Below are 24,285 nucleotides of genomic sequence, written 5' to 3' on the forward strand. Positions count from 1 at the left end.
GTGTCTAACCGAGTTCAGACATGCTCTTGCACAGCATGCCAAGGAATGGCAAGTAGTTCATGAAAACAGCAAATCAGCTGCACTTTGGGCGCATTAGTGTACGGAGGGGCCAACACACTACACTGCTGCGTTTTGGTAACACTCCAAGCCTTCAGTCTTTGGTTTCTTGACCATCGTCCATAGGCATGTCCTTGATAAATGACCCTAAAAAATCTTCCATCCAACAAGAACCACCAAGATTTCTCCCAGTTTCATGGTTAAAGCGCAGAGGTTTGGGCATCGCCTTATTCTTGTAGAATAAGACATCTTAAAAGTACATTTCTGTAGATGTCAAGTCGGACATGCACCATACCTTTCACTTGATGAGGGTAGATCTCACATCACCTACCTGTTAATGAAATATGGTTTAACATTCATGATTGCTTTTGTAGAGGGTTATTTAAGTACGTGTTAACAGCAGAGTGTAGGACAACTTTAAGCTAAAATGTGTACAATCATAACAATGCCTTGTGCTTGTGTGGCACGTCGTTTAGTTATGAGAAGAGCACATACAAACTATGGTGATTTCTAATAATGGTATACAGACACACATGTAATGTGCTTACCCGCCATGGCTAGTGTCGAACGAAAGGAGAGGGGAGGTTATAGGAATTTACCAGAGGAAAGGGAAAAAAGAAACACAACATTAATACATCTAGCAAACAATAATGCGCAGCAACAAATCAAAGCATATCAAAAATAAAGCATCCACGTGAAGGAATGTTAGCTGTCATTCTGTTGGTTAAGAAAGCGGAACAGTTGCAAATCTCCATCACGCACCAGCCACTATGCAAAGAGCTTTGCCGTGCACACACAGGACTCTTTATGCAAGATAACATCGAGGCAACATGCAAAGCTGTGCAGAATAAGGCAACGTGTGATGCATGTTAAAGCATTCAGCACTTGGACTTTGTGAAAGAGTGGCCAGATAGTGGTGGGGTCAAATGTGTAGAAACTAAACTCGTTTGTGTTTTTTACGGATTTGAGAATATCCTGACATTTTAAAAATAACCCATCAACTCTTCTGCTACTGAAATGGTGCACAAGATATTCCTATTTCTAAACACCGAACTCTGACATGTTAAAACATTTCGAACATTTTGTTTTTTAATTAAAAGCTCATCTTTTGTAATCCCATTGATGAACTCAGAGCCATAGTAGAGCAAAACAGGTTGTTTTCCAGATAGAGGCCGACTAGCCCGGGCTTTGAACGGGACGCTGGCTTACCCTATGTGCGGACATTTTGTGGCGTTTCTTCAATTCAGAGGCTCAGCGAGGACGCTATTCACACACCTGTTACACGCAGGGTTCTGCAACCTGCAGCTCTGCAGATCTTTTAGACTGCAACCCCCATGATCCATCACCATGCCAATGCCATCTAGGACTGGTGGGATTTGTGGTCCAACACATCTGTAGAGCCTACAGGAATATCACTGGAAAAGAAAACGTTACTCACCTGTGTAGAAACCACGGTACTGTCATTGGAGTGCCATTTTCATGCCAGGTGGGCACAATGCCACCTCATGCGTGCATGTCCTCACAATCCTGGACTTCCCCAGACTCCCTACACCCTTCCTTCTCAGCATCTTTACAAATGCAGGCCAGCAGAGAACTTGAAGTGGCTGTGAGCTGAGGAAATGGAGGCCTGATGACGCAGTGGCGGGAACAAAGAACGAAGAGTATCTTTGCTATTACAATGTGAGCATCTTTTTGTTACTTCTCTGTCACATTTCCTCCATTGTCAACATGTGCAACACCCAAAGCAAAGAAAACTGGAATGCTGGAGGAGTACAGGAGAACGACTAATTAACGTGACCTTGCATTGGAAGCTTATTCGGGGCCACGGCTTCGTAGCCACCAAGGAAAAAAAGCCATTTCCCTCCCTGCAAATCCCAGCTCATTCTGATCCCATGAAGTGTACAATGATTTACAATTGATAAGTGAAGCAAGTTGCATTACAAATAGCCTGTGCTATTTTCCACACCAATCAAGCACCGAGAAAACGTGAACTCTATCTAGAAAAAGAGATGTTCTCAGCTTTCAAATATTCTGAAGATTGGCAACTTCAAAAGAACTGGCTCAGCTTTTGCCATAAACAGTTTTTTGTAAAACGGTCAAATGGACTCTGTTCAGACCGACTACTGGGTGGCACACCCCTTAAAAACAAAATAAAGACTCAATGTACATTGTGAGCTGGAAGGGATAACAATGTACACGAAGAACGCTTATTTTAGTTTTATTTATAATGCGCGATATGGAACTACAATTCTCTTGGAGGTGTGGGAGTGGAGCAGGCAGAAGGCAATGGAGCAGACACGAGAACATCACCTTTCACAGTAGCACCATCGGAGCACATTCCTGGCTATAGTCCAAGACTCCAAGATCAATCATAGGGGAAATTAGGCCCAGCGATGTCTCATGGAATCCTCTCAGGGACATTACATGGCAATAGTGTGTGGAGGGATTGGCTAAGAATTATCTCACGAGGGATCCATTTATGTTCAATACAAACTGGAATTGCACAAATTGACTAAGAGGATACCTTCCAAATGAAGAGCACGTCAAGAATGTGGGCGATCTTACGTGCCGACTGAAAGAGTTGTCAAAGGGCATGGTTGTGATTTCTGAGGAGGCCTAGCACACTTGCTTCAAGCATCATTTAAGAATATATTTAGGGCTCAAATGACTCGGCTTCAGCCATTCCGTGGAAAAGGTAAGCAGAGTTTCCTGGTGGCTGGTATGCCGTCACCACCATTCTGGACCTTTTGACACCTAGCTTGAGTGTCGCTGGAAGAGCATCAAATGAAGCGGTGCTGTGCCCTGAACAAATCAAGCGAGGAACCCTGGGTAGATAAATCAGTGCAACACTCCAATATTCTAGACAATATACCTTTGATGAGAATGACATGTCCCCCTGGAAGCTGGGTGAGGAATAGGGCAGACCATGTTTGACATTTCCAGCAGATCAAAGGTAAGCTTTGCACAGATTTTGAATTCATTTGTATTGGCCTCAATGCCGCCGGGATCTGTTCCTGGTGAGCCTTCTTAACTGTGCCTGGACCACCTGCTGGACTGAACAGCTCTCGCTTGGGATACCTCACTGCTGCGGTTGCCATTCAGAGTTCAGTCTTGGAACTCTGAATATCTTCAACTTGTCAGACAAGAGGCCTGTGCCTGTGGTCTCAGCCATTTGGACAGCAGAGAAGCGGTGCAGGGCCTGCTCCTTTGTTTTGTCTGCAAGGATCACCTGTCGTTGACTAACCGCTGTGACTCCCGCTGAAACCTGCCTTCTTCGTGTCCTGGAGGTTCCTTGAAGTTGCCCGCTCAGTGCTGTCGTGCCAAGGGTGTCCAGCCATCCAATCTCCAGAACTGTCTTGTCAACGTCCGGAACCACCGACTAACTGGACCCAATGCCGATACCGAAAGTGACCCTGAGGCCTAAGGACCTCAGTCAAATGGACAAAGCATAAATGTAAGTGGGTCCAGCGGATTGAGGAACCCTTGAACTGGCTGCTGAAGAAGTCGGAGTGAGGGGTGAGTTTGCATACTTATACCAACGCTCTTCTTCCGCGATGGTGCTTAATGGGAGTAAAGCCCTAATACGGTCTCTCTATCCCTTGCCCGACTACGATCAGTGGTGGTCTGGTAAAGCATCCCCACTGGCCTTCCCTAGAGCGGTGGGATTAGAACTGTTTTAAAAGGTAAAGTGTTTTTTTAAATTAGTATAGGGAATGTATATATGTATATGATAGTAGATGTGTGATTATACTTACCGTGGGTTTTTCACTGCTTATAATGCATTTAAAGGCCTAATCATTCATTGTATGTTTTTGCACATGTCCTGTCTAACTGGAATTATTGGAGTGTTCTGTGTGTGTCTCACTGTAGCCCTAGACCACTCACACCCTTCTAACTATAAGCCTTACTGCTCGGCTACTCTCCCTTGATTGAGTTTGGATAGACATCAGTGTCTTCTCCCTGTTCATTATAATTGTGGGACTGGGGCCCTCACAACTGCCGCTTTTTCGCTCTGGGGTAGGACTGGCTCTGGCTTCCACCCTGGTAGGCCTCCCACCTCAGGCCGAAAGGGCTCCCCCATCCCTCCTGACAGGGTCAACTTACTGACCCGTGCCATTTTTCAAAAGTAACAATTGCTATTATTGAACACTTTACAATTTACATTTATTTAATAAAGCATTTGACCAAAATGTTTTTCGCGCCCTGAGTCAAGCTTTAAAGGCAAATAGCTTGTTTGCTCCCCAAGAGGCTTCCAATACTTAATGCAGACACCATTGGGGACTGCCTGATAATTCTAGTGGGCTTAAAAGGGCTTATCGGCACATTTTCTTTGCAATTTTAATTTCACCGTCATTGCAAGTCTCATACAGTAAAATGTGCATCTTGGTAAAGATGTTTGCAAGATGCTAAAAGTCAGCTACAGAGCACAATAGAGGTGGTGCAGATTGCATGTGCTTTTCACAAGAGAACGCCACATAGTAAGGTTGAGGTACAGTGAGAGTTCCAGAACCTTGATAGCTGAGAGATCTAATCTCCAACCTTTGTACCTTGGCTGCCAGGAGACTACCCAATATTAAGAACAAAGTCCATTCAACACAAATCAAACCTTAATTTACACTACAGCACACATCTAGAACCCACAACTTTAGAGTACTGATCTAACCTAGATAATTTTTTAACAGCCAACTAGCGTAAAGGAAGACATTTTCAGAGTGTAAATATATTATGTGGTGTATTTTATTTTAACATAATGTATGTTAATAGAAAGAAATGTTTTGTAAAGAATCTTGCTCCTTTTAGGTGGAAGACTAGTAACCTCAAACAAAATCTCACAGAATCTGTTTAAAGTTCAACATAGTACATATTGTGAGAAACCTGAAGGTGTCTCACCTGTAAGCGATATTCAATAAACACTACAGCTAAGTCAATGCCTAGTCTGGGATGCTGAGGAAAACCCTTATTGATGTATTTTTAGATCCAGTTCAGTACTCTGGATGACAACCCTTGTATAACACCCCCCTTTTAGAGTCCCCCCAACCCCACTGAGCCAAGAAGTAGGTTTGTTTTGCAAATTAACAGGTTTATTTGGACAATTCAACAATATATATCCATATCACACTTTATAAATAGATAACTGATATCACACTTCAGAATACGACCGTGATCAACAATGGATAATGTTACAGGGGTACACTGATTTGGTTACTTAGGAGTAGTGTAGAGGATGAGGTAGCTGAAAATGCTTGATGGTTTCAAGGAAATGCAAGGTGGAATAAAATGCAGTACATAAATAACTTTTTATGATTTTAGCAAAAGGTAATATGATCACTTTTTCTTTTGACAATTCACTCCCCCCCCCCCCATGCAATACAAGAAATGGAAGGAGAGCACAGAGTCTTCAACAATCCCAACAAATCCCACTTTATAATGCAATACACAGTTCCAGTTCTCCCAGCAAGCTTAGGGAAAACAGGGATGAGTTTTAAACACAGGCAAATTACTTTAATATGGTTTGCAATGAAGTGAAAAGGTGCTAAAATTGCTTTTAATTCCCTCTAGAGGTTCAGGGTAGGTGATGGCTATTTTATATTAGTTCAGGCTCACATTAACAATGCTCTATGAGTTATTACCAGGTTGCAAACAGATTTTAACCAAGGAAAGAATGGAGCTGCTATTTTGACAAGTGGAGAAATTGAGCCAAAATCGCAAATCGCGGTAAATTTTGCGAGTGCGTAAATCGTGATTGTGGAAAAAGTATAAGGAGTAGGAAGTCGGTTCTAGGTTCGTTCCTAGCCCAAACGGTTCCAGAGATACGGACGATTAAATAAAGGTAGTTTTTCGGATTTAAAGTAAACTCAACATGACAGGTGACAGCTTGCAGCTGCAGAATTGACAGGTGACAGTTGTGCAGCTTTAAAAATGACAGATGACACGACTTCTAGGAGGCAGTTCTACTTAGGTTAAAATAGTTTGGATTACATTATTTTAACTAAGAGATTGGTTCTGCACAGTTCTGCTAGGTACTCACAATATCAATTTGAAATAGGCCTCGTCATGGTCTGGTCAATTTGGACGGGACTTCCGGTGGGTGGTTCTGAAGTCCCGGCTATCTGGGTCAGCTCCGCTCTCTAGGTCTGTCAAGCACCGGATCTGCTCACAACGGTCTGGTTTGTGGTTCTCTCGAGTTCCGGATACAGCACTGCTTTCTGGATACTGCTACAGGTTCTTGCAAAAATTCTTGGCAAAAATTCAAACAGCTCGCTGTTGAATAGTTTGGTTGGTTTTGAGGCCTGCTGAAGAGGATTCAGCTGGTGGATTCAGGCCTCTCTGCTACAAATTCTGGAGTTAATTTCTGCTACAGGTTCTGGAGATTGATGGATTTGAAGTCTGGATCTCTGGATGTGAAGTCGTCGGTCAGCATGCTCCGCAGCAAATGGAATTGAATGTCTCTACCTGTCCCAGCAGTCTCTTTTTATGTGTTTTAGAAGTGGGTGTGTGCGTGGCATAACTAAACCTGCCCCTCTCTACTTGTCATTGGCCCAATTCTCCCCTCTCCCATGATTGGGGGAAGGAAATGGATTGTCATCATGATGAGGTCTGTTTATGGGTCAGAGGATCCTCCCCTGGTCAATTTGCCCACAAATCTATATCTGATCCAAATACATATTTCCCAGGTACACAAGTGGTTGACATTACATGTACATATTATATATTCCTTATGGTCCATGCTTGTCCGCCTCTGATCTTCCTGGGGGCTTGCATTCAAAAATGACAACATTTTGTGCTTTTTGACTGGTTTTGCAATATCGGATATTTACCCAAAATTACACAAATGTGCACAAGGAGTATGGACATTAATTGATGAAGTGTCAGATTTTTAACATGCAGAAATTTGGAGTAAGACCCTATTTTCCGCTAGCAACCCCCCAGAATACACCACAGGGTCCTAACACCTCTTAAAACGTGCACAGAAAAATCACAAAAATAATGATATTACTTATATAATTCTGACAAGTCCGCACTATGAGTTATCTATCTTTTTAAAATTATGCTCTGGTCAAAAAGGGGTGTGGCTTCCCACATCACAGGGTGGAATAACTGGTTTATCCACTTCCCCCAAGCTCAGCTGCTAGCAGAGGCACTGCCCCTCCCAGTTTCCCCCAAGAGTAAGCCACTTTACGGCCCCCCAATATAACATTAGCCTGAGTCCATTGTTCAGTTTCCTGCAGTTGCCCCTCCCCTAATCTAATCAGAAAGGTGTCAACTCCTTTTGGGGGGGAAGCAGGATGCAGCTAGGCCTGGGAACACAGCTGTTGATCCAGTTTCAACTCCTGTCGGGGGTAGTTGTCAGGCAGAATCCAGTTTCATTAAGCCAGGTTTCAGCTAAATGTCACTTTGTGTTCCCAGTTTTCTACATTCAAATCAAACTGACAATTTTTACACATGAAGCTAGAATGCTGATTCTAAGTTAAAAACTATGACATTTCAACAGTTACAAACTATGTGACACTCAAAAGTAGGTCCCTCATTTAATTTAAACATTTCGATTTTAGTGGTTTTCAGTTCAGTTTAACTTAAGCTGCTGACCTCCACAGCTCAGCCAGTTTTGTTATGAACATGGTTTTGGGCTCTTTTTCTTTCCAGATTTTGTATGTACACAAAACTTCATTCTGCCAAATGTCTGCTGGTGTTCAGTGAGATTTTTGAATATACTGCAATATTTGAAAATAGGCATTTTGAGCTTGCATTCAGAGAAACCAAGGTGATTTCAAAGGGCTTTTTAAGCTAAAAGGCACTGCTGTTTTTCCTTTGGCCCACATTCCACTCATGGCACCCCTGACCCATCACGCTCGCACTGGTGGGTGGAAGGTTAGGCGACCATTTTGGTGTGCGCACAAACTGCGCGGTTCTCCTGGATTCTGGCGCACATGTGGGCTTTTTGTCCATCTTGGATTTTCTAAGCCCACAGCACCAAATGTTGCAGCCTAATGACTCAAACGTGGGTCAATACACCTGACACACCCGCTAGTCTCCGGGGATCTGTCCTCTAGGTGGCCAGGACACGGCCATCGCTTTTGGATCCAGTTCCTGGGGTGGACCAGTTCGGGAGGATCACCTGGGTGAGGGGTCCTCGTGGAGTGGAAGTGAGACACCGGGTGGCGAGACGCGGTATCCCCGTCCCAGTAACACCTATAGCCTATCCAACCAGGTAGGATACTTAGGAACTCCACCCCCCCTTTCCCAACACAAACACTTTCTCACGGACAGCTCACTGTGAGAGAAAACAGACTAACACCCGAGCCGTATACCCGACATGTCCCAATACAATGGCCAGGCAATCACTGACCATTACACACACACCTGACTTCCATTACACTTCCTCACACGGATAAAAGGCGGAGCAAGAAAGCACACTCTGAGCAAGGAAAAGCACACGAGGAAGCAGCAGTTCCAAAGAGGATTGCAAGGAGGGAAATGCCCATGACCTTTTCAACGAAAGACTGTTACTTTCAGGAACCTTCGAGAATAGGAAACGTAAGATCAGGAATCGAGGTTGAAAAACGCTGCATTTTATGTCGGAGGTAACCGGGGCTCTCCTGCATCGATGGTCAAGGAGGGGAGAATAGTTTGCCACTGTGGTACTGTCCTTGGCTCTGACAACAAAGCAGCACCAGCAAAGTCAGCACAGCCGGTGAGTTGAGGAGACTGATACCAGACCGGTCTGTGTTGAAGCCAAGGTTGTAAGCAGCAACATTGTATAATGAAAACCTGAAGAGAACTGTGTATGAAGCGTATGTGGCAAGCGGCGCAAACACAATTAATCAGCAGATGAGTGATTGAACTTTGAAGCCAAGATACAATACCGTAAACAGAGTGGTCCGGCAACACATGGGTGCTTATTCGAAAGTCTCCGTTAGGTATCTAGCTGAAAGGTGGCAAATGTGAAGAGTGAAAGAATTGTGACATCGAAGTGGTCCTGCAACGGGTCAAGCAAAAACCTTGTGCACATTCAAAAGTCTTCGATAGTTGAAGAAATCGTATAGAAAGTTGGTCCGAGCCCGGCGGGGGGAGATCAGTTAAAAGCTTTTGGTTAAAGAATGTTTGTGTAAAGTTATGAACATTGTGTTAAAAGGAATCTGAGCCCGACTGAGGGGGTCCGAGATATGAGCCTGACGAGGGGGAATCCGAGATCTGAACCCGGGTGAGAATACCCTATGAGGAATTAGATGCATAAATAATGTACAAACATTGTGGTGAAAGGATCTCAGCCTGGCTGAGGGGGATCCGAGGTGAATAGCAAATCGCCTAAGAAACTTGAGTACTTGTGATCATCTGAAATAGGAATAGAACTTATTTGTTTATCGCATCAGGCCCTCTGAATGAAGAGCTTTGAAAGTAAAAGAGACTTGGGCACGGAAGGTCCTGATGCTAATGCTTGAACTGTATCCTCGTGCTAGAGAAGCCAGAGACTGTGCTAAACTCGAGTGTACCGCCTTGTCCCGTGCTGAAAACATGGGGAAGGGAGGCCAATGGCCTGAACATCCTGACATATCATTTTGTGAATACTTTTCTTTTTTCGGAACATTGTTTCCCACATTATTTGTATTTAGAGGTAAGGATTGGCAATAGGTTTATTAGTATCTTGACTGGTTGGTCCCACCAGTCCAAGGGCCGAAGCACCAGAGAGAGTCTTCTGTGCTAACAGCAGGAGCTGCAGGGCTTTACCGGTAGATGGCTTTGGTAATGCTGGCTGTCTGTAGCAGAAGTCTTATGGGCTACACTGGCTTAACATCAGGGTCTTGGCTACAGTGGAGGAGCAGAGTTACAGCTGCAGGATTTCCTCTCATCTAAAATTCATGCTGGGGCAGGTCCCATCCCACCCCATGGCAAGGACCTGCATCATTCAACAGGTAAGAGCTGTCCAATCCAGGCCTGCCTCAAACCCCACATCTGTCCAGCAAAAGACATGCTATGGCATAGATGGTGATTGGGACCGGACAGTCCCAAATCCAATTTCCACCAGATCAGATACACAAAGCACTTTGTCTGGGAATCCAAGCCAGTTCCCGTGAAAGTGCATGCCTTATGCAGCTTTTATCAGACCTGAGAAGGCTTGAAGAAGGCCAAAGGTCAAAATGGCTTTATGCCGTAGCAAAATATAATGCACAGTTAGTGCACCGGAAAAATAAGTAAAACACGGTTCACTGTCGCCGGCCTGTCAGAGGCACGTCTAAAAAGGTTAAAAAAAACAAAAAAAGTTAATATAAGGATCAAAAGGTTACAGAGTACCCCTGGATAACTTAACTGTAAGATGATGTATACTACATTAGAACAGAGAAACCCTGAAAGGAGATACACCTCGTTTGCACCGATAACTTTAAGGCTAACCACTGACCCAAAATAAATGAATTTAACAATATAAGTGATGCAAATAACTTTACCTACCTGATCAAAGTCAGGTAACGGTTAAAGACATAGCAAATCAGCAGTTAATGGAAGGAAAGGTGTAATAAGAAAAAACCTAGCTGGGAAGCAATGGAGCACTCTACACAGGGGATACGCGAAGGGTTACAAGTATGGCGTAGGGATAGCAGATGAGCTGCATGGATGGGGGAGATAGTGTGAGCTCCAGCCGGGGAGAATTAGGGTTGAGTGGAGATGATCAGAGAAATGTTCTTGGATGAATAGGGTCTTCAGGCCATTCCTTGTGTGTAGGATACAGGGGAGGGGGGGCTGCATGGTTAACCTGTCCAGAGATAGGGTGCATGGAAAGAAAAGGCCTAAAGACATGTTCCCTGTCCCCCTCTCCGCCTCCAGTTCTTTGTTTGCTGTCTGGTGATGTTGCAGTGGTGCGCTGGCCTTCAAAGATGGCAAGTTTCTCAGAAAGGTAGAGTGATAAAATTAATATTTATTTTTATTATGAAAATGGTTTCTACAAGCACACCCTCACTTGAAGGCAGCAAGGACACTACAATAAACATAAAAAATAAAAAAAACACCATTGTAGATAGAATGTCATGGAAAGGAGAAATGACTTACCAGAAATGCGCGTTCTATGGATTCTTCTCACGCAGATTGCTCATCAGATGGACATCCCTTCCAGAGTCAGCTGCTCAAAAAACGTCATCGGACCAGTCCTGGACACTCGGGAGGGGAAGGCTTCCCCCACTTCTCACCCTCCTACCCCGAAGAGAGTCACCAGTGTACGACAGATGATCGAGCTATTCCAGAGCCACGCCAGCTTGTTGATAGTCTCCTTTCTCCACCTCTTAGGCCTCATGGATTCCTGCATTTTTCTAGTGCCAGGTGGCGCATGCAATCTCTGCAGTGGCTACTAAGGGGTCAGTGGTCCCAGTATTGCGGCACCCTGAACGTGTTCTCAAGGTGTCGAGGTCAGTGGCCAACGATCTCACTTGGTGTGCCAGCTGACAACATGATGGCGGTGGAACCTTTCTGGCCTCCGTGGCCCCAGGTCAGGGTGGTAACAGATGCGCCTCTGAAAGGTTGGGGAGTTCACTGCGATGATCTGCAGGCGAGCTGCCTTTGGCCCTCAATGGAGAGCAAATGGCACATCAACAGGCTGGGGATGCGAGTGATCAGGCTAGCCCTGAAAGTCTTTATGCCCCCTCTCAAAGGGAAACACATCCGGATCATGACGGACAACAAATGGCCATGCACTACTTGAACAAGCAAGGTGTACCGTCTCACCCCCTTTGGAGAAAGGCGATGCAGCTATGTTTCTGGCGGTTAGAGAACCAGATCTGCGTTCCGGCAGTCCATCTGGCGGGGACAAAGAATAGGCTGGCAGACTCCCATAGCTGGCAGAGCATGATCTCACACAAGTGGGAAGCAGTGCCAGGAAGTTCTCGAGGAGATCTTTTCTCAGTGGGGTATGTAGCGGAGGTATGGTATCACAAGTATGACACTGACAATGGGTACAATTTGTAAAATCTTTGACATTTTTTGGGGTTGGAGAAACTCATTCTGCCTTATAAAAAAGAAGGGAGTAGTCTCGACCATCAAATAATAAATAATGCAGTCCTAGTGGAGTCTGTCCAATTAAAATGGCCTATGCTAACAAAACCTAATGCCTGCCCTATCTCTTGTACAAAAAAAGTGTAAAACAGAGAAATGTATGCAAAAGGAAAAATTGGTGTTCAAATGAAAATGTGGTTGAACCAGCTCTCCTCCCCACGTTAGACCTCACGGAGTAAGGCTGTCCCTGTAGGCAGGATGACACACTAAGGCTCGGCTTCCAATACAATAAACAGTTCCAGAATGTGGATTGAGGCCCGTCTGGCCTTCCACGTTTAAGTCTCTTCTCAACTTCAAAATAATGTTTCAACCAAAATGTTCATAAAGGTTTCCCTCTGTCGGGCTCAGACCATTCACCACACAGCTCTCCCCCTCAGCAAGGCTCAGACCTCTCACAATAAAGTTCAACACAAACTTGCCAGGGAGGATACCTTCCCCAAGCTTATTTTACTTCTGGTGTGCCTCTGTCAAAGACTTTTTAATGTGCGTGGTTTACTTTTCAGACTGCATCGACTCACAGTCTACAGTTAAACTTTCACTCTACCTTTCTGTAGGAGTTGAACCTCGTTATTTCACTTTTGTTATTCTTTCGCTTTATTGCTTCACACAATTTACATTTCACAGAGACATTCGAATGGGCTACTTCCTTTCGCCGGACGACTCAGTTACTTAGTATCGCTGATTTTGCAGCTGTCCTTTACTTCAAAGTTCATTCACAGGTCTGCCTTTTCTCGCATCTCATTCACACAAGCGCAGCTTTAACTTGTTATAAAAGGTTGTGATTTAAAACTTTCCCACACACCGGTCTTTCAGTTCGCTGGCCAACTCACCTGCTTGGTGCGTTTTTTCCTTGGTTTTGCAATATCCAATTCAGGTTAGTACCACAGGCTTGACTTCACCTCCCCAACTCTACCGTTCACCCGGGAGAGTTGCTGGCGTTCTTGAAACACAATGCAGTTTTCACTTGTGAGTTCTGGCCTTCTCCACATGCTTTCTGCGGCCTGTCGGTGGCAATGACCTCCGGTAGGGAACTCTTGGGGTTTTCGACCCGCTGCTCTTGCCCCTTGGTCGATCGCTCTTTTCCAGTAGGTTTGTCTTTGTCCCAGAAGTTCTGCTTGTACTCATGTTCTGCCTTGCTCAGAGTGTGTCCGAGTTCTGCCTTTTATTCGTGTGAGGAGAGCTAATTGGTATCAGGTGTATGCTCTTAGAATCAAGTGCCTAACCTTGCCTGACCCGATAAGCAGGACATGTCCAGTACGATGTGTGAAAGTTAATGTTGTTACTCTCAGTCACCCTCCTCCTCGGCCCAGTGTTTATGTAAAAAGTAGGAATGGGGGAGTTGGGACCTCAGAGCATCCTAAAACATAAGAGGGATTGGATAAACAAAATAAGGGGGAATACCGCGTCTCACCATCGGCTATATCACCCCCCGCCCCCGAAGACCCATCACCCAGGTGATCATCACCCCCAGGGTCTGGATCCAAAAGAGATGGCCATGCCCTGGCCACTTGAGAGGGATCCATAGGGACTAGTGGGGTGAGACACCCTCTGGTTTCTCACAGTTACCTCGGCTGTATCGGTTTGCCACGGAATCCAACTTTTCTGCTTGACGGAATTCCTGGCGAGAGGCGCACAGGGGGGTGCGTTCCTAGTGGAGTGGGACTTCAACCTCCACTGTGCCTTCCCCCCGGTCCCTGCCATCCCACAGGCTCTCAGAAGGTTGAGGAGGTTCCAAGCGATCATGATCTTGATAGCCCCTGTTTGGGCGAAGAGAATGTGGTACTCGGAATGCCTGGACTTGGCCACCTTTCCAGCTGCCTCATCGGCTGTTCCTCCTATCGCAGTGAGAAGGTTGGGTGTTGCACATGAACCTGGAGTCCCTCAATCTATATGCGTGGCTATTGAGAGGATGAGATATGACTGGGACCTCTCAGAGGAGGTGACTGAGTTACTGCTGCCTGCATCCAGACCGTCAACAAGATCACTGTATGCGCGCAGATGGAGACGATTCAAGGCGTGGTGCAAGGAACGTGAGATTTACCCCATTTCTTGCGCCACCACTACAGTGACGGAGTTCCTTCTGTCACTGGCCCAGTCAGGCCTTCAGGTTGCAACAGTCAAAGGGTACTTGTCGGCTTTGTCTTTCTCCGAATCAAGGTTCTTTCTTTACGATCCCAGTTATGGCCGAATTCCTGAAGGGCCTTCTGATTAAGTTTCTGCCTGTTCCTTTTGTTGGCCCAGACTGGGATCTTAACTTGGTTCTCCCTTTCCTCAAGGTGCCTCCGTTTGAGCCTTTACATTCTTGCCATGTAAGATTGCTAATGTTGAAGACTGACTTTTGAGTAGCAATCAAATCTGCCGGAAGGGTCAGCTAGCTGCAGGTCTCATCAAGCAGGCCCCCATTTCTCCGCTTTCTATTTATTAAGGAGAAGGTATCGCTGAAGGTGCATCCAGGGTTCTTGCTCAAGGTCGTTTCAAAATTCCACATCTCCTGGTGCAAAGATTTGCCTGTTTTCTGCCCTCTGCCTCACACTTCCAAGGAAGAGGAGAGGTTCCACAGGCTGGGCCCTAAGAGGGCTCTTAGTTTCTTTGTCGTAAGGACAGTGGAGTTCAGGAGAGCTGACCAGCTGTTTGTGGCTTTTTCTTTGTCAACAAAAAGATTTAGCTGTTTCTAAGCAGACCACTGTACAGAGTGTAATCCACTTCGATATGGAGTGTTACTAACATGCAGGGAAAGTGCTTCCGCCAGGCATCAGGGCTCACTCCACTAGGGGTGTAGCGGCCTCTCCAGCACTTCAGAGGGGCATACCGGTTAAAGATATCTGCCGGGTAGCAACATGGTCCTCTTTGCACACCTTCACCAAACATTACTGTTTGAGGTGTCGTGTGGGGCTGATGCCCGCTTTGGAAGAGCGATACAAAAGAGCTTCCTCGTTTAGGGACTTTGATTCTGATGAGTAAACTGTGGGAGAATGCAATCCATTCAAGGAGAAATTACTGATAATGATTCTTCTCCCGCAGATGTCTCATCACCCACCTAGTCCCGCTATCAAAGTGCACCTACTCGTTGATGCTCGACCTTTTCTTGAGAAAAAAAGGAGATGACATAGTATATGTACAATGACTGACATTGCATCCGGAGTCGACGACCACCACATTACCTATTGACACTGCTAATCAATCGAATCTCTTCTAACACACCAACAGAGATAATGAATTGGTGATTTACAAAGAGGTTTCAAGTGGTGCACTGCACTAAACAAGTAAAATGAGAGCTCTTCAGCAAAGACTTTTACTCCATCTATATTTAATATTAGCACATACAGATCTCTATTGACCTCCTCTCAGCCAATCCGAATGTTCAGAGTGCAGTCAATAACTATTGGTACTGACTGCATTCTGAATATACGGACTTCAAAAGAAGACAGTAAAACAACAATACAATTGTCAGGCAAGATGTCTTTTTCAACAACACACTCCCTAGAGCTATAGGAAGACCTTTTATTTCACTGCAACATCATATTTAACATACGAAAGAGGAAAGAGAAAGCCAGAGCATGGGAAAAAGCTTTCACTTTGTTATAGAGAAACGGTTTACTATTGCAATACCTCTAATGCATGCTCATATTAAACACTCTCCAGTTTAACCAAGCTTGCAATTGAAATACTTAGCGAATAAAGACAACCTTGTTATTTAATTACTATAAAATAAAAGCACATTTAATATATGGTGTATGACGATTTACTTTCTCATTATTAACATTTTTACTTCACCATCAAAACTCCAAAACATGATTTGCTACTATCACTATGTGCTAATAGCCTTATAGACCTTACGCGGGGCCATTATCGCTTGGGAAAATAACCCTTCCCCACTTTATGGCCCCTGGCTTTGCCTCAGGCGATGGTGGCAAGGTAATTATCCCACGATAATGACCCCTCCCTCTGCCTATAAGGCTATAATGTGGGCATGCCCTGCTGGTTGCGAGAGCTGAGCAATACACATTAACCAATAGCAATGGATGAGCTCCCGTGGCAATATTTTGTATCTCTCTCTTGTCACCAGCTGTGTCCAGTTCAATTGGAGCTGGAATTCTCAAGAACTGAACTGGTGGCAATGGAGTATCCAGATTTCTTATGGTGAACACTACAGAGACCTACTACATATATATGGATTTAGCACATTGCCTTCACATTTCACACCTTCAGAAGTGCGGCAGTTTTTCGGGGGAAAATGGGGACCTATTCTGTCTTTCTACAGTGACTAGATTTGTCGAGATGATGGCAGCAGTTATCTAGCAATGGGGTTAAACATTGCTTGCCCAGTGCCACAGGGCACAGTCCGACACCTATGATGGGAAAACAGGACTAGGCATGAGGAGTCACATGGCGACTGCTATATCATTATTATTTTAAGTGGCTTGTGGACAACCGATTTTTTGTGCAGATCTGAGATCCAATGATGGAGGCCTGCATGTGAAGGTAGGCGTCTTTAGTACACGTCTTTAAAGAGAACTCTGTTGCATTCCGTGGCCCTTAGAAGTGTTTTACAATGCCAGCAATGTGCAAATATGATGCCAATGCCTACAAGGAACATCCATCTATCTAGTGAGACGGGATGGGTAGAAAAAGGTGAAGAAAACGATCCCTGTATTCTGCACAGCCACACAAAGTGCAAGTGATCTAGGTATTGATCATCTCCATTTGGCAAGTATGTGCTCAGGGCAGGAGTGAAGCAATTAATCCAATACAATCACTTTCAAAGTCACAAACCAATGGGACATAGCTCTACAATATGTAGGAGGAATGCAAGTCACAAACTCAAAAATACAACATTGTTACGTTGAATGCTATTAGTACTGTTATATAGTGCTTGCTGTGTGTGAGTGGCCTGTGAGAATGTTGGTATGTCATTGTGGAATGTTTGGATGAAAGTTCATGTGAAGTTTCCAGCTTTAGTCAGCTGGGGACTTGTCAGCCTGGGTGATGGGACCCAGTGGTTCGCTCATAACAACTTGAAGTAAACTACAATAAAGATTGACTTAAGGAACCTACAAGAAAGTGTATTGCATTTAGCGCATAAGGAGTTAGATGAGGTGGCTGAAAGCTTCACCTTTGATGTAACTTGCAGTGGGGGAAGCAGCAGTGGCTGTGGAATACAGCCACCTGGATGTGCTTCTAAAAGTCTAATGACTGAACAGTCAAGAGTTGGCATCCTTACGGTGTGCTGGCGTTGGACTGGTGTGCATCGACAGGATATCAAGACAAGAATGTACAATCGTGCAAGACAAGAATGTACACCATTGCACAGAAGAAAAAATTAAGGGAGGGACCAAAACACCTAAATCTGAATCGATATTTAAAAAGGAGGATACAAGCTTTAGCAGTAAAGTAAGCTTTCGATATTTGACACATCAAGAGTGGAGGATGGACAGAGCAATTGTAGTGCAGATGCTAAAAATATGGGGCAGCAATGTCTTACCATTTCCATAAACCACTAACCAAAAGGTAAAGTTATGGACTCATTAAAATCGTTTTTCAAATTTGTGTGGCAACCAGAATGTGGACGAGATAAGCGCCATCCTCAACATAGCACGCTCACCCAGAATAGTGATCTATACCAGCCAATCACATCTTATCTAAGGCCACTACAAATTATCTACAGTCCCAGATGTTACAAATGCACTGAGTGTATCAAGCTGTCTATTTGATATGGGACTTTCCTTTTACTGTACCACTGGCAATAAGTCCAGTGGCCATTTATGGCAGTCATTAAATGTAGATGAGGGGCGGGGGCACAACTCTTCTGACATCCGATTCTTGGTTTAAAACCAAAATACAGAACTAGGATTGTTGTTGGCTGGGTCACAGAGGGCCAGAATTAAATAAGGAAATATGCGTTTGCTGAATGTACAGACTTTTCGTACCCATTACTCCTACCATCATCAAACTCTTCTGTCCGATATAGATGGTTGTTTGGGAAGTAGGGTATGAAAGCCTTTGAAAGGTACACAAATTGTCTTTAATCTCGTTGTTACACAGACGATTTTGCCAGATCGTCCAGAATAGAAGGCTTTTCTATACATTTGTGGCATGTACAAAATATTTTGCATTTGCTGCTCAACAAAACGTATGACCTTCAGTTACTGCACATGGAAACATGATCATACCTTTATTCCTTCATTATAGCTGTCAACTGGACTGTTCAAACTGGCCAGGCTGCCCAGGTGACTGGGGGCTCCAGGGCGGGGCGGTTTCTTTGGTGGAGCTGCATGATCTAAGTAAGAAAAATTGTTATATTCAGACAAGAAGCACCGAACGGCAATTAAAAACCTTTCAAAACACGTTTCTTATTCGGGTGCAGATCTTGATTTAGTAATTATAGCTAAATGTACCCCATCACACATTACTGGGTTCTCAGGATTACAACTTCTTGTACTTCCAAGTTGGCGTTTGTGTTTCAACACATCCCTTGTTGATATAGGTGGCTATCTACTAGTTATACAACACATGATGGAGGCTCAGAGAACAGAGCTCTTGAGAGAGAGGCACGGTCTTCATTTGAAAACCTGGTTCGAGTATACCAGAGGATTCCCACCTCCAGAGAATAAAAAAGTAAAGACACCGGTACATGGTCATGTTCGGCAAATCTAGCGAAGTACACTTTATGCAGTGGCCAGAGTCTTCTGTAAGGCGAGGAAACATCTTTTCCCGAATACTGGTTTTAGCCTTATGGAAACTATTCATTTCTTGGTCCTAATGGGTAGAGCACAAACTTTGAATGGGGAGCAAGCATACATCAGTATGATAAGTGGTAATAAGCAATAACAGATTTCTTCTCAACTACAGCAAATACGGCAACATTTTTAGATTCTCTCAACGGCCAAGTTATAGCCGGACAATGAGGAGCCCACAGAGCTATGTAATATAGGCCAGGCTCCCTGAAAGGGCATCACAGCGCTATTCAGTATGCTCAGCAGGTGGAGAACCACGGTGCAAATGTTTTTTGGTCAAGATTAAATGTAAAGTCTGATTCACCCTCAGAGCACCTGGTGAGCAGATCCTTTGGTTATTCATGAAGGGGTTGGCAATAGAAGAGAGACGTAAGATAGTCTTCTCCGCTGTTCATTATGGTCGTCTTTTGCATTCACCTTCTATGGTTCCCAAGACCCATTTTATAGCTAAAATGCTTGTCCATCTACTGCACTTGGAAAGCTTGAGGAGAGTGTCAGTGTTTGCTTATTTAAGGTCAGACCCAATAGGGTTTGTGGTAAAGCGAAGCAAACACTAGTACAGAAAGAAAATGAAAGCCAGGAGTGGGCAGAGATCTTCAGAGAAACTCACCGGTGGGTTATCCCTCTGCATGTTACTGCTCAGATTGGGTGAACCTCCAGGTCCCTACGTATGACTTAGCGTTGGGTTCAGACGACTCATTTTGTTCACATTTCTCAATGTTCTTTCAAACATAATAGGTGTTTGGGGCTTATGCCCTTCTAGAATGGGTCCTTGGAAACGTGCCGTCAATCCTTTGGGATGCCTATGCTCTCCTGTGGGGAACCAGTGTGCTCTGAGATCAGTGATAGCACATAGGTGGGGTGGGCCTGCTGGAACACTTCCTGACACTTCATTTACATGATTATCCAGCGTCACCATGTGATTATGTTACAATGCCTTACGTTGTTAACCGCCACCTCATAAACATTCGTTTTTGACCATGCTCCATTAGACAGACCGCTGACCGCGCCTGTTGCGCACTTTCACTGAGCTTTCAGCACAGACTGATTGACTGGCGTCGCCGTTTATGCGGTATTGAACAAGGATACCCCATTAGGGTCAACAATATTGGTCTCAACTGAGGAAACCCACCCCCTACTTGTGTTATTAGTCATACGCTGAAACGCCCTCCGACGTTGACCTGATGCACACAATCCGATGATGAATGCAATGGATGTGTAATAAAGCACCTTATGGATCTATCGCTATGAATAATTCAGCAAAAACAATATTTTGCAGTTATTAGCGCTGCATGCATAGGAATGGGATCTTTTTCTTTACATTTCAACCTACTACTGTATAGGGCCTTTTTGTTAATTTCTATATATGATTATTTTATTTTAAACAATTGGTGGAGCTACATTTCTTTTCTATCTCTTATGAACTTGTACACTCTCTGAAGTTGTACCTTTGTTAAATGTCACCACGGCTTTGGTCTTTATGAATAAGGAGCCCAAGACTATGAGCATTAAATGCATTTCTATTTTTGAATAATCAACTTGATTACTTTCTGTAGTGGGAAGGCATCATGAAGGAGCACACAGACAAGATTCCAGCTTCAAAAGAATCAACTTTATTAACTTAAATGTTAGGATGGAGCAAGGTCTAACTTGCCCTATGCCGAGGTGTGATTTCCCTACCTAACTAAAACTAAGGAATGTCTGAGTCAAAGAGTTCAACTTGAGTTTTGGACAGAGAGAAATTCCTATGCTTGCCCTCACAACTATAACCATACAATGTGTAGGGATGTTGGCAACCAAAAGAAAACCATTGTTTAATACAAAGTCCTGAGCTGCTTCCAGCTCACAGCTTTCTTCAGCTCCCTTCAGCAAGTATAAAACAGTTCAACAAAGTAAAGTCTGAAAGGTCCCTTTCTTAGAGTTAGAAAGCAATTAGTATTTTCAAATCTTGGGATCTACATTCCCAATTTAGGACTCGGGCGCTCTTCCCTAAGTTCCAGGTCATATAATTCAGATAGCCTTGAAGTGAATTGTTCCTTGCCAGAACTCAGGGTTACCTTCCCTAAGCTCCAAGTGCCACATTTCAAAAGAAAACACAAAATGTTCTGGTCTTCCACAGTTTAGTTAAAGGTTGTTGTCAAATACACACCTTCGATGATTCTGTAGCTTTCACACATGTTGAAAAGAAATGTCACTGTTCTTTACAAATTACATTATATTTCAGCATATGGTGGTTGGTTCAGAATTATGTTAATTTTAGCACTTCATTGTGTGGTGGTTCGTCTGAATTTTAAACTTCCTCTGTTCTTATTGACTTTCATCTGGTTACAAATTGTGGGCTACATTGACCCACTGAAAAGAATTTTGCCAAAACCAAGCTGCATTTGCGCAGAAACATCAAAATGGTTGCACTGGCTCCTGTGAGCACCATGGCCTTAAAACTGTGTTTTGCAAAAAGAAGGCTGCACCATCCTGCCAAGCACATATTGGGCAGGATGGAACAAGGGAACACACTGAGGGAGCGTGCCAGTGTGTTCTGACATATACAAATGGAATAAAGTGAAAATGCAGCGTTGCCTTGCTGCAAGCTCAAAATCCCCATTAAAAAGGAAACTTTTTTCACCTTTAAAAAATAATGCTCTGACCCTATTTCCATCTGTTCTTCCTCAAACCACTGCGATTAATAAGGCCCTGCCATGGCCAGTATATCCCATTGTGCTTCAGCAAAACCAAGCATGATTTCTGAATGAAAGGCCCTGTCAGACCAACTCTGAGAAACATCAACAAAGGAACTCCACTTTTACCCGCACGGGAAACGCATTCATTTCTTTACAAAAGTATCAAAGCTCAGGAGTTCAAAGAAACTTCTGCTATCTGGGCTATGTCAGTTTCAATGCATCTGCGCTTCAAACAAAACTCCAGCATACTAGAAAATAACTGGCTGCAAAACAGTGTGGGAATCTAATGGAGATGCAAAACTGAATTAAAAAAGAAATGCCAGCTTTTTACCACACATGTAAAATGGGCTTTGTAAACTCAAGGAGAGAAAGGCTTTTTTAAAACTTAACTGTTGAACGAAAGCCTGCCATTATCAAGCAATGTGAAGGGGTTTGTTGCTGGGGAAAAAGCACACTTGAGTTATTTTATTCAACTGGTTTGTATTCAGGACCAAATATAAGAAAGTAAAACTGTTAAACTATATTGGTTGGATTTTGCAAGATCCAAAAGAAAAATAGGTTTCTGCTTAGGGGGGATGCTACCAAAAGGAGGGCCTCTCTCAGCAGATACTAACACCCCAGTGATAATTATTAGGTTGGGCAGAATCTAGTCTAGGCTGAGCCCACTGACAATGGAATTAAAAAAGTCGCACATCTTTGTGATTTCTGCAGGAGGCTTCAGAGAAGATCTCCATGACAACCCTGCCATTTAGGGGTGTAGCTTGGAAGCTATGACCACATATGGGGAACAAAGGACTGCCATTTGTTTCTAAAGACTATTTTATAAATAAACTTTAAAGACTTTTATCTTTGCAGCAAGACTTTGTAAAAAACACGCAGTTTAAAAGTGTTTTTGTGCTTTATAATTTGAGACTTAGCACTGACACCTTGGGAATGGAAATGGCAAAGAATCAGGGTTTACAAGGAAAGTATCCATGATGCCAATGTGACATTTTATACTTGCATCCCTTATGATAATCCACACAAGTGTATAATGTGATGGATTTTAGGCTGAATCGTTCATACTCAAAATTACCAAAAAGTATTAGAAGGGCGAAACAATGTTTCACGGATTGCAGAGTCGGAGTGTTATGCTATACATAAAATATGTAACCTGTGTATATAATTTGCTAAGAGATTACAATTATACAGATGTAGCATTTGTGGCAAAATCAGATTTTTGCTAAAATAACTGTGGGAGGATTTTGAACATTGTAAACTCACAACATACATCTGCCCTCCTGCTTTGAAATCCAACCATTTGAGAGCGAGGCGGAGACTTGCACCCCTGACCAGTCCCGTCAGTTAGAGATGTGCTAAGCCTGCCCAGACATATACTTTGACGATGTCACTATGCATTATAAACAGGAGTCCCTGACAAGACTCTAGACATACACTCTCCCTGAAGTTCCTGCGCTGCGTTCCTGACCGGCTCCATCCAGATTCCAGACCCCACTACAAGGCCAAAGAATTGCTGACCTTACTCCAGAGCCCACTGCAAAACCCAAGCATAGATTATTCCTATTCCCAGCAAGGCCATTGATCCAGAATCAACCCGCTAATCTCCCATTAAGAAGGTGGAAAGCTGTGGTACCTTTTGAATCCTGAACCAGCCTGGCTTGCTGCCCACTATCTGCATCCGGAGGTACCTGTGCCATCCAGTGACTAGAATTACCATCCGGAGACCAGACCCTGCCCAGCTGCTTTCTTTTGCCAGGCACGCAGCCGTGTAGTGACCAGAACCTTTTGACGGTCCAAAAATCCCAAAACTAAAAGTGGTCTGCGAGTATAATCCCTACCGCATAGAAACCCATAACCTATCTTTTCTTGCCTTTGTCCTTATCCCACACTCTAAGCCATCCTATCCTTATGCTCGTAACTTGTTAAAACTGTAAGAATGATCCGTGATTTCTAGTGCTAGCGCCATCTCTCTTTTCAATTTTGTCTTGTGTAATCCTAAACCCATAGTCATATTTTCGAGTGATCGGACTGGTTTCCGCCAGGGTTGGGCGCTGGGGTGACCGGGTTGAACTTGTGAATCAACCTTGGATCTTACTGTGTCCATCTTTGGTGGTCTAGTCTGAATACTCTAAACTGTTCCTGTCACAACCGATTTCCTTTCCTATTTCACGGCTACATTTTGCTCAAAGCACACCTTTTTATATCTTGCATAACTCATCAAGTCTCATAACTAGAGATCTATTTTCGGCTCTAGAGTGTCCCTGTGATATATATGTATCCTCCAACGCAAAACTCCAAATCAAAGTATTTCACCCGTTTATATTAAAAACCGTTTGGGTAATTTAAAGCAGGAATTGAAAAGAAATGCAACTTTTACACATGTCATTTGGCTGCAATCTCTTTTAAACCTTCCACTCAGTTTTTAATTGTATGCTCTTGGTAATCCATTGCTGGTGATCATTAGTCTCTATGCATTGTTGCTTTAGTGAGAAGAACAAGTTACTTATCTTACCTGGTAACGTTCTTTCGATGGAATGTTCCTCCGACGTATTCCACATCTTTGACAGTAATGACCACAGCTGTGCTGCTTCAGAAAACCTTTTCGGCGTAGGCGTCCTGCGTCGATGACGTCGATACGCTGTCCCTCGAGGGGCTCCGTTGATGGTCGACGTCACCGGATGTTATATCTAGGACACACAACGCCCGCAGCCTCAGTTGTAGTTTTTTCCCCCAGAACGTGTGCCACCAATCTCCTGCCAGTATGACTACAGAAAACCTTG

At 44.0% G+C, this 24,285-nt stretch overlaps 1 protein-coding gene across 22 annotated transcripts in view; it reads right to left on the bottom strand.

Moving 5' to 3' along the window:
• Positions 1 to 24,285, bottom strand: part of PTK2 (protein tyrosine kinase 2) — a 1,463,565-nt gene that overhangs the window by 22,732 nt on the left and 1,416,548 nt on the right. For all 22 annotated transcript variants that reach the window (XM_069621702.1, XM_069621703.1, XM_069621697.1 and 19 more), the window contains one exon: positions 18,264 to 18,370. In XM_069621702.1, coding sequence (XP_069477803.1) covers positions 18,264 to 18,370 — 107 coding nt within the window. The remainder of the gene's footprint in view (positions 1 to 18,263; positions 18,371 to 24,285) is intronic.

Source organism: Ambystoma mexicanum, chromosome 5q (assembly GCF_040938575.1).
Source record: "Ambystoma mexicanum isolate Mex_15411 chromosome 5q, UKY_AmexF1_1, whole genome shotgun sequence".
NCBI lineage: Eukaryota > Metazoa > Chordata > Amphibia > Caudata > Ambystomatidae > Ambystoma > Ambystoma mexicanum.